This window comes from Corvus hawaiiensis, chromosome 30, assembly GCF_020740725.1.
Source record: "Corvus hawaiiensis isolate bCorHaw1 chromosome 30, bCorHaw1.pri.cur, whole genome shotgun sequence".
Classification (NCBI taxonomy): domain Eukaryota; kingdom Metazoa; phylum Chordata; class Aves; order Passeriformes; family Corvidae; genus Corvus; species Corvus hawaiiensis.
The window spans coordinates 9,774,503-9,787,351 of NC_063242.1; the positions used below are offsets into that span (position 1 = coordinate 9,774,503).

Sequence of the window (12,849 nt, forward strand, 5' to 3'; positions counted from 1 at the left end):
CACATGTGGACAGGAGACCTTAATGCCAAGAAGTGTTCAAGAAGCTGCTGTAGCAGATATAAGAGCTTGCCATAAATCATTGGGATTGCATTCCACAAGTTTCTTCAGGACAATCAACCTAAGAAAGAAATTTGTAAGGTATCTCCTATTGTGTGGCCCTGGCCGCAAGTTTAATCCAGTAAATTACAATTAAAAGGCTACTGCTGTTCTTTTTCTTGATTATTATCTATTTTTGGGGACACATATTATATAATGTGCTTAACACCATCTGTTAATACAGATATACATTTTTGACTATCAGAAGTCATTACTAAAATGTTTTGCAATTTATTTCCTTTTGCATTTGCAGATTTATATAAAGCACATCATTATCGAACATAATGACAGGAAAAACAACATAAATCTAAAAATCTTATCCTACTTTAATCTTGCTAGCTTAAAACTCAAAACCTTAGAGATAGCTGTTGTTTACACAATCTTAACAGAACAATCTCTCATATTAGGGGGATTGAATCAGTAAGTCTTGATCTCTATGCTAGATATCAGCTATTTATTTATTTGAAGGGTAAGCACACTAGCACTGACAGATTCAAGTTTGTCTTGCTCCAAGACAGCTATATCTCCAACCCACAACACCTTCACTTCATGTGAAGGCTATTTAACTTATAAGTGAAGAGGAAGCATGCATGAATGGAACCGGAAATTTTACAAAGAATGGAAGAATCCTCATTTTGGTATTTAGGGACTACTGTTAGTAATTCAGCTATATCATCCTTAAGTGGCATTTGGGCTCTTGAGTAACTCTGTTCTCTGTGTAGCTGGGCCTGAAGTACCTATGATCAAGTTTATAACACAAAGACATGTCTAAAGAACCCTCCCTCACATACCCACATCAGAGCATGTCACTTTTCTCTACAGTAAACCCCAACGTGAAAGTGCTTATTTCTCTTTCTTGCACATTTGCTTCATACTCTGGGGTCTGTGGCAAGGTTTTTGATCCTGATGGGTCAGAATCTATTCTGGTTAGTTGCTCTTCAAGCCCTACTTTGCTCTTTCTAATTCTGCTTTAAGAATTAATTGGCCAACTGTGTAATGCTTTTTCTCGTTCATTTGGATACACTCCAGGTTTGGATGTTTGATCTCTCATTTCTAGTAATCTCCATGTTGCTACTTAACCATGCTGACCTTCTGCAATGCTCCTGAAAGTGTCTCCTAATGGGTTACAGGCACTGGTGCTGCCTGATCAGTATATCTCCAAAGCATGAAAAATTCACTTTTTATATACCTTTTATCTTCTATTACAGAAATAAGAAATCTTTTTTATTTACGATCTCTTTTAAGTTGGTAAAGCTGTGGTGTCTGTTTTCGGTCTTTTCTGACAGTGTAGGGGTGGCTACCAAGAACATACCCACCCCTGGCATGGATGCAGAGCTATTGCTATTTTATCCTCCCTTTGGAGGGAGCAATGGGAGTCAACACAGCTGTTCTGCACAACCTCTGCAATGAATGTTCAAGAGAAAACAGAACAGCTAAGAGATAAACTTACCTGAGCAAGAGTGCAATGATCTAAATTTACAGTAATGAGAAGTTTTAATTTGATACCAGAAACTGCAATGAACAGATGAGGTCACGTTTTGGCTAATGAATGTAATATGCACTGTTGCTGTCAGGAGGCACTTGTCTAGGACTAATGCCATTACTGTTACTTATAGTAAGAAAATTACTAGTAAAAAAAACCCAACGCCAAAGCAATGCACAACAGCAATTTACAGAATTACAGAATAGCAAACAAACCCATACATAGTCTGGATACTGAGCAGGGGGAGGGGAATAATTTTTCTAAAGAGGACAGCTTTTTTACTCATTAATGACTATTTATTTAGCATATGTAAACCAGAAAATCTCTATTTTTATTTGTCTAAGCTTTGTGTTAGCAGTTCTGGGTTTTTTTCTTTGTTTAGCCCCTTCTATAAATTACACTGCCCAGTACACAAGTTTATTATGTAAGTAGGGGAGATATATAGTCATCCAGGTAAAATACTTCAAAGAGGAATTTCATTTAAGCCTCATTTCAAGCTCAAACACGGAAAAGTGGAGACCTTGATGAGTTACTTATATCAGGGTACTGTTTGCAATCCTGAATATTGATTTGAACACAGATGAATCAAAGATATTAATTTTTGTTATATTTCCACTTGAGATGTAAAATTTTCTTCTATATCTCTGCATAAGAAAGCTAAAAAAAATTGCACAATACAATCTAACTCTGTGCAACTGCTAGGCCTTCTCCCAAGGTAACGTAGATGATCTGAAAGTCTAAAGGACATAAGTTCCTAGAGAAACACAGTGCATTCTGAGTACTCCTCTACACCAACCCCTTCTACTACTTACAAAGAAATTGTACAGGGAAAAGGATCTCAGGGTTGATATATCTAGTCTTATATGAATACTAGTGAATGAGCAGAGCCTTTTGTCCCTCTATGCACATTGTCCTTTCATAAGGAGTCAGGCTTGCAACTTATATTTAATTCTTACTTTAAAAAGCACAAAGTCTCAGTTCTTCAATATTTAATATTTTTTTTCATTGATTCTCAGTGTTCAGAGTTAATCTTCAATTTTTCGTACCATATGCCCTCTTTCTATTCTGTGATTGAGAAAGGAAATGGAGAATTTCAAAACAGGGCTACTAGTTTGCACTGACTAGAGATAAATACGCATTTTGAACAACTTCAAAATATAACAAACCAATAAACAGCTCTAGAAAAGAAAGAAAGAAAATCACGGTATTTTCATCCAATACCAGCAATCAAATAACTAAATTTGATCCTATAACAACGTGCACTGTTCCCTCAATAGTCACACTCGATGACTATTCACAACTCATGCACATCTACTTCACCACTATTTTATTTATCAGAATGGAGGCAATTGAGAATAAACACTATGAAATAATAAAATATCCTTGGAAAAAAAATCAAGCCAGAGAATAAGAGTCTGGGTTTCTATTTTGTGATAATATACCCTCAGAAATGATTTCATGGCTTAACTTGAAAAATGGGTATAATCCAAGTGAACAGATACAATTCCTCTTTCTCTACAGCCAGAAACACATTATCCTTTTAAATAGGAAAGAGTATCCATTTCTTTCTCTTTCCATCCTATCCCCATGGAATGGAATAAGAGGGGAAAATCCAGATGAAAAAGAGTAACACCCCTCCTTTCCATTTGCAAAGGGCGACTCTTCCATCAGTACTGCAACACGCAGCTGCATCTGTATCTATGTTACTTTCTTAGCTTCTCAAACAATTCCTGCATTTCACATTATTTTTTCTACAATGATGACTGTTGACAAGCAACATGCAAAGCCTTTCTGAGTCCTTTTACACATTAGGTATGCTATAGGCGTAACAGGCTCAAAAAAGAATTAAAAAAAAAAACAACAAAAAACCTTCCCCAAAGCCTTGCAAAAAAGCTGCAGCCACATCAGAAGCCCACGTTGGAGCAGGCTCCTGGCCTGTGCACCCACGGAGAGAGGAGCTCGTGCTGGAGATGCTTTGCTGGCAGGACTTGTGTCCCCACAGGGGACCCACAGTAGAGCAGTCTGGCTACTGGAACTTGAAGGCAAATTTGTAGTTCTACGGTAAAAATATCACACCTGCCTTCAAGAGATCTAGGCTTACATTAACACCTTCTCACTGCTTGCTGTGTGGCACTTGGTTCAGTCATCCTTATGTTTCAACTTGACAGGTTTAATGGAATATCTAACATTGATATGTCATAAAGCTAACAGTGACTTGAGAGAAGATAATAGGACAAGCACAGATCCCTGTCCTGTTTTAGGCTTAGCCAACATCAAGTCTACTGACAGCCTTGGAGGGGCTGGTAATAGTAATTTACGAGACAGAAAGAAGAACTCATGCTCAGATATCTTGTTTCCCATCACAGAAGTGTGAGAGATAGAGAAAGCAGGGAGTATCTCATTCAGTGAATCCCGATTTTTTACTGTTAAAAATCCTTTTTGTTGACAGAGCTTGTAAATCCTGAGTTCTGGGAAAAACCTTACACATTCAAAGAGTGTCACCATTACAACTGAGGTATGTAGCATTTTCAGAATTTGTTTAATACTTAGGTAACAACTACTGATTAAACATTTGAATAGGCAGCCAATTTTACACACTTCCAAATTACGAGTGTTTAAATAAAAAAAAATATTCTGTTGCTTCACACACACTAAGGGCTTTGTGTTCATCTGGAAAAAACTAGTGTGATATTTCACCTGCATCACTGAGACTTACGGATGTTTTACTGTGCTTTTATTGCCAGGATTAGGTTTTCAACACGACTTTCACTGTATTGTTTGCAAACCAGACATATCAAGAACACACTCTTCCCAATGAAGAGTGACAAACCGGCAATGCTTCAGTTCACGAGAAAGGCATGACTTACCTTGTGAAAGTTCCTGAAATATGCTGCCTTCTCATCTGGAAATTTTTCTAGCCTCCTGGGTCCTTTACTGGAAGCCTTCTTGAAAACCAACCAACAACGCCTAAAAATCTGTGAACAAAATCAGTGGATTCTATTAGTTTTTCTATAAAGGTGGACAGTATCACAAATGCATTCAGTTACAGAATTGACTTAGGAAGAAATTTTAAAATGACAGTGTTCTACTTTAAGAGTCTGGAAAATCCTGAGAGCATCAATTATTTCTACATAAGTATACCAATTTGTCAGTTTATGCATTTTGATTGCCAATCCTTTGTAAACTTCTTTGCTTCAATTTCTGTCATCACTGCTAAAACTGACAATTCCTGAGATGCAAGTAAATCCATGAACTTTGAATAAGAAAAGCATTGTAAGACTGTCATTAGCGAAAGTTCTCCAAAAATCACGCATTTCTAGCTTTCACGTTTGTCTATCCTCTTTTTCTATGAGCGGATTGACACCATTGAGAAACATCCATTGCAGCTTTTAACACAAAAGAGTCATCACCTTTAGCATCATTGTGCACACAGAAAAAAACCCACAAGGTTGAAATAAGAACGAATGTGGCCATTTCTGGTTAACAACATCTAGTTCTCTCAGTTCAATGACAAACTTTCTAAGGAAAAACTATGCAGACTAGTAAATTTTGGGAACATGTAGTGAAAAGCAAAATCCTCCTGAAAATTTTAATGAGAAACATGCTGGATTTTGCTTAGAAAGCATTGTTAAACAACAAGGCAACAAGGGTACTTTATTAGACTACCTACCAAGAATTCTGATCATATTGCCATAACCAGAATTTTAAAATAAGAATTAAATTATCAAATAATCATACACTTGCAGTTCAAAGAGAAGATGATTAATGATAATCCTCTAGACTATATTATGCAAATAAGAGATTAGATATCAATCTAGTTTTATAATCTATGGCAGCAGTTCACTTCATGCTTCTCTCCAGTGCTTGGACAGCTCTATAAACAATACCATATGAAATTTTATATTATTAATTCAAGGATGCATTGAAAAAAGTCCCAAACACAATACTAGTTAAAGATTCCACTGGCCATACATGAAGAGCCTTAATTCAGTACAAATTCTCCAAAATTTAATGACACAGCACAAGAAATACAGTAGTATTAAATTTGGATCAACCATATCTCCCATTACAAAAAAAAGCCAGATAATTAAAAAATACTAAGGAAATATAAGCAGGCAGAATTTTCCCCTCAGTCTGTTGTCTAAACTGAGTACAAGGAGAAAATGTAGTGTCATTAAAATAATTAATCTTAATTAACCACATTATGACATAATACTACTGACACTATCCTGTTGCCACTATCTAAGATGAATGTTATCAGTCAAAATTAGTGTCTTCTTTTAAAGAACTACCATTGGGCTACAGTATCAATATGTTTAATTATCAAGAGTTTTAGAAGAAAACATGGAATGTAATTAAATCCTTTGCAAGTATACTCCTTACAAACAACACAACTTTTAGGTTTTTTCTACTAAGGTTGTAAAGTGGCAGCTGTACAACTGTACTTTCTATCTCAGAAATTACTTCACCTATCCTGAGGGAAAGCAAAGACAATATCATACTTCCTGAAAAAAAATGACATTACACTTTGGGACATCATAAACCGTCTTTATTAGATAGTACTTTCTTCAAATAACATCTTGGCAGTGCTGGAACTTGACTTTACCAAAACTACAGCACTGCTCCCACAGTTATTTCTTGATTAAACATATTAACTCTACACAATTTTATTGTGTGAAAAGCTCCACACACAAAGATATGGAATATTCACACTATTTTGATCTTACAAAAGATGGTAGCACCAACTGTCCAAAAGGGACACATTTATTCATTTAATAAAAGTGTCAGTTTTGATAATACTCCTGGCTCTTCTGGGATCTTGGGTGGTTTTCTTAGTCTATGTGTAGTTTCAGTTCATTCCTCCTCCTCTGAGGAAAGCCTTTTCCTAGGAAGTCCTTTATCAAGGTAAAAACCAGTAGCCTAATTTCAAATGTTTTCTTGATTTCCTTATTTTCATTATGTGCCTTTAATGTCTTGCAGTCCTCAAAAAATTCTCTTTAGAAAAGCCAGACCAACCCATGTCATCATCTGTGGTGGGGTTTTAGCATAGCCATGGAATCTGTATTTTACAGATGACCTTTGACAGCTGGGGATAATGAAACAGGTATTTTGTGTTAATTAACAGAACTTTTTCAAAGGTTGGTGGAGGGGTTTCTGTTTGTTTGTTTGGTTGTTTTTTTTAAAATACATTTTTATATGTGTTTATATGTATATATGGGACAGTCATATTTTGTTGCAATGTGAAGTATCGGTTAGATCCAGTATGTTACAAATATCCCTAAAAGAGGACATCACAGTCAAGGAGTCAGATCTCTCCCTGTGAGGATGAGAACATTTTCTAGATCAAAGGTCATCTACTGCAGACTCCAAAGCCCTTCCTTTAGTGACAAATGAGCAGGTTCTCCTAAATGACGGCTTCAGTCTTTTTTTCACTGGATATCAATTTGGGACAGTGTGAAAGTGAATTTGAGGGTTTGCAGATAAGCTGATGAAATTCTAGAGGAAGGGTTTGACCTCCTTATTACTGGGAACTACCATCAAATACTAGGGCTAGATGCTAGTTATCTTTAAGGATGCTCCTCGTCAGGCCTTTTCACAAATTTCAGAACTGAGATGAATTCAAAAGCTTCAGCATACAGACTGTAGGAATGAACAGCCTTTGCTTTTAAAGAACACTGAATAGCAGCAGGAGGGAAACATAAGTTTGTCCTTTAGACTGTAACTGCTTCAATTTATTGGCATCTGTTTTTTCCAGACCTTTAAGAAGAGGAGAGATCTGAAGAATGAAATGGCCTAAAGAGGACTCCTGATATTCTATCTACATATGCCAAGATATGTCCTTGCATTTGGATTTTTTTTTGCAACCTAATTTTAAAGCTGGTATAAACATATACAGTTCCATTGCATTTCAGCAGCATTTTACCTTATTATGCCAACAGACACTTTGTATCTTAGTGTTTGAAAAAGCATTAGCATATGAATTTACCTATAAATATGAATAAATAGGTGCAGATGTGAGCACACAGCAAACAAACATTTGCCTTTCATAAGGCACCTCATTGTTATACAGAAGCCTACTCAATTATTCACGAACTGTGAGATACTCTTTTATCCCTGGCCTACTTTAGGATGCCATTGGCTGTAATCAAAACTTCTGAAAGACTTCTAAAGTCCTCAGATAATTGGGGAAGCCATTGTGAGAGAAATCAGCATCAGCCCTTTCAGAACTGAGAGAATTAGAACCACTCACGGTGTTGTCTCCATAGTACTTAGTATTTCCTGTGAGACTTTAGTGTCTGTTTTCCACATGTGCTTAATTGAAAAAATGCCAAATATTTGATCATTTAATCAGGGTTACATCCTTGGATGAGCACTCACTGTTCAACAAATATGATTTTAAAATTTTGTATCAAGGGCAGACAACACAAAGTCTACCCCATGCCATTGCTTTTTTACTGGAGAAATTCAGAAAGATGGCATTAAGTACATGCTGGGTTTCAGTTTTCTTTTATTACTGTGTCAATTAGAAGGACAAAACTTTATTCATTACAATCTTGATAAGGATTCTATTGAAATTACCTGCAGAGCCTTAGGCATAGCAGAACCTCTTTAAACAACACACTTCCTATCTCAGTTTTACAAGATGGGCAATGCACAAAAAAAATATTCCTCCAGATTCTATTACCCAGGATGTTGTGCAATTTTGTATCAGTAAGCCATGGCAATAACTCAGCCCATTTGTGGTCTGGTGAGAACTGATTAGGTTGCCCCTTGTGATATCATATGGGAATGATTTTGATTACAATGTATAAGCTTGTGGGAGAGAGCAGCCTCTTTCCTAAAGATGGACCCTGAGCAGCCTCATCTTATTAGTGAGAGAAGAGGATTCCAGAACCTGGAACAATATAACCTTATAGCTGACACATTTCTATTAATCTTCAGAGATCCTTTCTTTTATATTTTACTTGAAACACTGCAACAGATCAATTAATTATGAAATCTCCGCATAATCGTCTTTCCATACTTTTTCTTCTGCTTAATATAGCACATTGCTCAGCTCACATTTTCAGCATGATCATATTTTTTAATATTCTTGAAAAATATGTGCAAAAATTTGGCCTCTGAATGGGCTATTACTTTTCATGCTTACATCATACAATTCTGTTTCATTGTTGCCATGGCTGTTCACAACAAATCCATTAAAATACATATTGCGGGAAATTCACTGGCTAGGGTTTTTTTTTTTTGTTTTAGTTTGTGTTTTTGGTTGGTTGGTTGGTTTGGTTTTTTTTTTCAGAAAGAAAAAATTTTCTTTTCTCTAAAATAATCAAGTTACAGTGGAAATCTTATGTATGATTTTCCATTTTCCAGAGATTTCTAAGGCCTTTTCCTAGTCATTTGCAATAAATACTTTTGAGATTCACATTTCTTTTTATTCACACCTGTAGCCAATAAAGCTTTCACAGTCATCACTAATATTTAGAGAAGGGATTTTTATTGACAAATTTCTACCCATTACTCCAGAAATCTGACACTCAAAAAACCCAATACAAAATCAGAAATTAAAAAAAAATCCCCCATCCCTTTTTTTTTCTTTAAATAAAGTTACAACACTATAAGCTTTTTTTCCCAAACCACTTTAGATGCTCTGAATCTCCCTGCACCTCTCCAAAAGACAGTACAAATGGCAGCTTTCTTGAGTATACTGGAAAACCATCTAATTTTCTGCCACTAGCTGTAGAAACATTTGTCTCTTGAGAGAAACAGCAATGAGTAAGCTCCTAATTACTAACAGAAAACACCACTGACCAGGACAGGCACTGAAGCATCACTCATGGGGCTTTTTGCTAGCATAACCCACCAAATTTTCTCCCAGGAAGACAACGACATAATAATATTCAGTTCTGCATTTACATCTCATTATCTGCAGGAAAGGCTAGTTGATTTCTCATCCCTGACTTGCCATGTGCATTGCTCTCCTGTTTGACAAGACATCTGCAGTATATGCATTAAAACCACTTAAATATGAATGTGTTCAAGTTTACCTCACTAGTTATCTATATTAGAAATGGATATTTTTAAGGGATATGTGAGAGAAATGCTGTTTGTTGTGAGATTAAAAAAATGTAGTTACAACTTAAAAATGCAGCATTCATAGTGAGAAAAATAAAAATAGTCGTCAAAATAAAGTCATATTTAACCATTGTTTTGACACCCACCATTTTTTGATTCTGTACATAATTTGGCTAAGGGAGAAGAGACAAGGGGTGACACCTTACTGCTACACTTGTCACACATTCAAGTAAAACTTAAGAGAAATTGAAATGCAGTTATTATCTGTAAAAAGGCCCAAGAGGAAAATGGGAATTCATACCTCCGCCTAAAGAGCAAGTTACAGGATCTAAACTATTGCTGAGTCAATTCAACAGAGAATAAAAGCCCAAACCACAAACCAAAACACCTCATCGTTGCAATCCACTTACTTTAGCTACCAACAATTGAACAGCTCTGATTTTGCTGTCTACCTTTTTGACAACAGAAATGAAATACTGTACCCACTGCACTAATTGAGTGCATTTTGGGCAGCAAATTTGGATTCATATGAAGAAGCAAGAGAGGCAGAGCAGTGCTGCACAGCACTGAGCTCCCCAAATCGGCAGAGAAGGTGCAGAGTAGCAGGGAATTGAGGCCAGTTCCTGCTCCTTTACCACACTGCTGGGAACTCACCTATGTCCCAGCAGCAGGGGAGAGATACTCCACAGCCATCTGATATCCACCACCCAAACAGGAGAGGCGAAATGAATCTGTAGTCCCGCTCAGAAGCAAGACGTTACCTGCTCCTGTCAGCAGTGGGGCCGAGACTGTCACAAGATACAATAAGTGTTGGTAGTTTTCAGTTTTTGTTCCAATTGAGTCTAACCCTCCACCTGCTCTTGCCTATTTCAATATATTTTCTTAAAATGGTACCAAACTATCTACCACAAAGCAACCACAGTAAGAGCAAAGCTGTTTAAACTGTAAAGTCAAGACTAATGAACTCCCACAAACATATACCAAAAAAATGACTGGTAGTGTCTTTAGCAAGAAATATTGTCTGAAGGTATGCTATGAATACTATCCAGCAGGGAAACATTCCTCATACATGATAACCTTGCATGTACCCTTGAGCTTCAATTCATCATCCAAATTAGGGAGTAAGGTTAAACTTCAAGTTTACAGAGCTTGGAACATGACCTTCTGCTCCAAGATAGTTACATAATTTTAGTGTCATAGTTCAAATCCTAAAATTTCTGATAGCATTTTTTTATTACTAATATTTTGCACATTGCAAATCTGCTGGCATTTAGAGTTAGGAATTGAAGAAATAAAGAAACATCTGCTATAGACTGTTTCATCTAAGATTAGATCAATCCTTGTGGGCTTGATTGCAGTCTGACAATTAGGATGGTTAGAGAGAGATGATTAGGGACAATTCACCCAGTTATAGTATACACACGTCATCTTTTTGCTGCCATAACATGCCATTATAGATTCATATAGATTCTTATAATATACTATAATTTATGGTGTTATAGTCACAGGCTATACATGTAATCCATAAAAGGATTTATTTTATTATTAGGGATTTATGTGAAATCAAAGTACACCATAGCAATTTTCCAACTATTCCTCTACTAGCTAAACTACTCTGTGCATAATGCAAACACTTTAGTTATGGAATCTGAAGGCTTTTTTTTTTTTAATGTGTTTAAAAGAGAGAGGAGGATACATACTTGAACAGATCTGCACCTTGTATTCCTGTGAAAAGTGTTACACAACTTCATCAATCCTTAAGCACCCATAGTTTAAAACCTCACCACTGTTGCTTTGTATTGAAGCACCATCAGGGCAACTCAAGGGCAGAAGTATAGCCTACACAAATAACGCACTCTGACTCCATAGCAGTCTGCAGGTCAGCAGAATTTATAACTTACATCTGAACTGATCTCATAGTTATTTAAAAACAGTTCCAGTAGCCATTTCTTTTGGCTTTCTGCATCTCTGACTCAGTTTTGGCAAGACTAACTGCATTGATCCCTTTGGAGGAAAACTAATACTGCTCACTTCATGTCTGGCCTCAGAGCTGATGACAAAAAAAGCCCCCTTGAAACCAGAAGAAAAATTTGGATTCAACAGTTTTAGCACACATTCAGCAGAAAAATCCCAGAGCTTGCAATATTTTTAAAAGAAATTATTATGTTCAAGAAATCTCAAGCATTTCACTGAGCTTAAGCTGAATGTGCAGCACCTACTTAGGAACAATTATGCACCCATGTATGTGGGGATCTCCTCCTACACATACTTTTCTAAATGTAATCAGAAAAAAATACCCTCAGAGAAAGTTACGGTTTTGCAGTACTTGAATATCAAATTTGAGTAAGTTCTCAAATTGAACTAGAGTAGCTACCTTAGTTAACTCATACAAGTTGTTTTTCTTTAGTGGAAATAGCAGGTTTTTTTCCCACTTATTAAAAAATGTTTTAATAATTAGTTACAAGTAAACATAGTCCACTTGAATTTGAAAAACCATAAAGGATGGTTTGATATACTGCAGTAGAAAGCAATACTTAGAGAAGAAAACTAGGACTCCTTTGTTTTTAATACTAAAAATAAACATAGAAATAATCACTATGTTTCTTCCACAGATGAGCTTATTAAGCTGAAACATGGTATCTTTTATGCCTTTTTGGTAGACAGTCATCACTTCCTGAAAAATTTAAAGGTATTTATTGTACCTACAAGGGAACTTAATGCTGAGAAACAAATAAGTAATTGAGATAGTATTCTTATTTATGTCTCTAGAAAACAAAATTCAGACTGTTACACACAAGCTGAAATAACACACTTACATTGAAAGACGGTGGCTATCAGCTCAGATTCTTAGTACTTCATGTTAGGAAGGAAGAGATTTGTGAAAGTAAGTGTTAAAAAATCAAACCCATGCAACAGAATACCTTAAAATGAAGCAGAGCTTCAGAACAAAATAGTAATTACAGACATCTGTTCTATACTATCAAGGGGCAAAAATGCAAATAATTTTTACAGCTCCAGTTTAGAGGGTTACAAGCTCAAATTTATCTTCAGAATCCAAAATTATTCCTCAGGTTTACATCAGCTAGATTTTCTAACACATTACGGAACCATAGAGCAGTTTGGGTTGGAAGGGGCCTTAAAGATCATCTAGTTCCAACCCACTCCCCACAAACACCCCATGGGGGGCAGGGACCCCT

The 12,849-nt window shown here is 36.2% G+C and overlaps 1 protein-coding gene across 2 annotated transcripts in view; it reads right to left on the bottom strand.

Annotated features, from left to right (window-relative positions):
* DOK6 (docking protein 6) overlaps window positions 1-12,849 on the bottom strand; it is a 261,564-nt gene that overhangs the window by 162,141 nt on the left and 86,574 nt on the right. For both annotated transcript variants that reach the window (XM_048289556.1, XM_048289557.1), the window contains exon 2: window positions 4,447-4,554. In XM_048289556.1, the coding sequence (XP_048145513.1) occupies window positions 4,447-4,554 (108 nt within the window). The remainder of the gene's footprint in view (window positions 1-4,446; window positions 4,555-12,849) is intronic.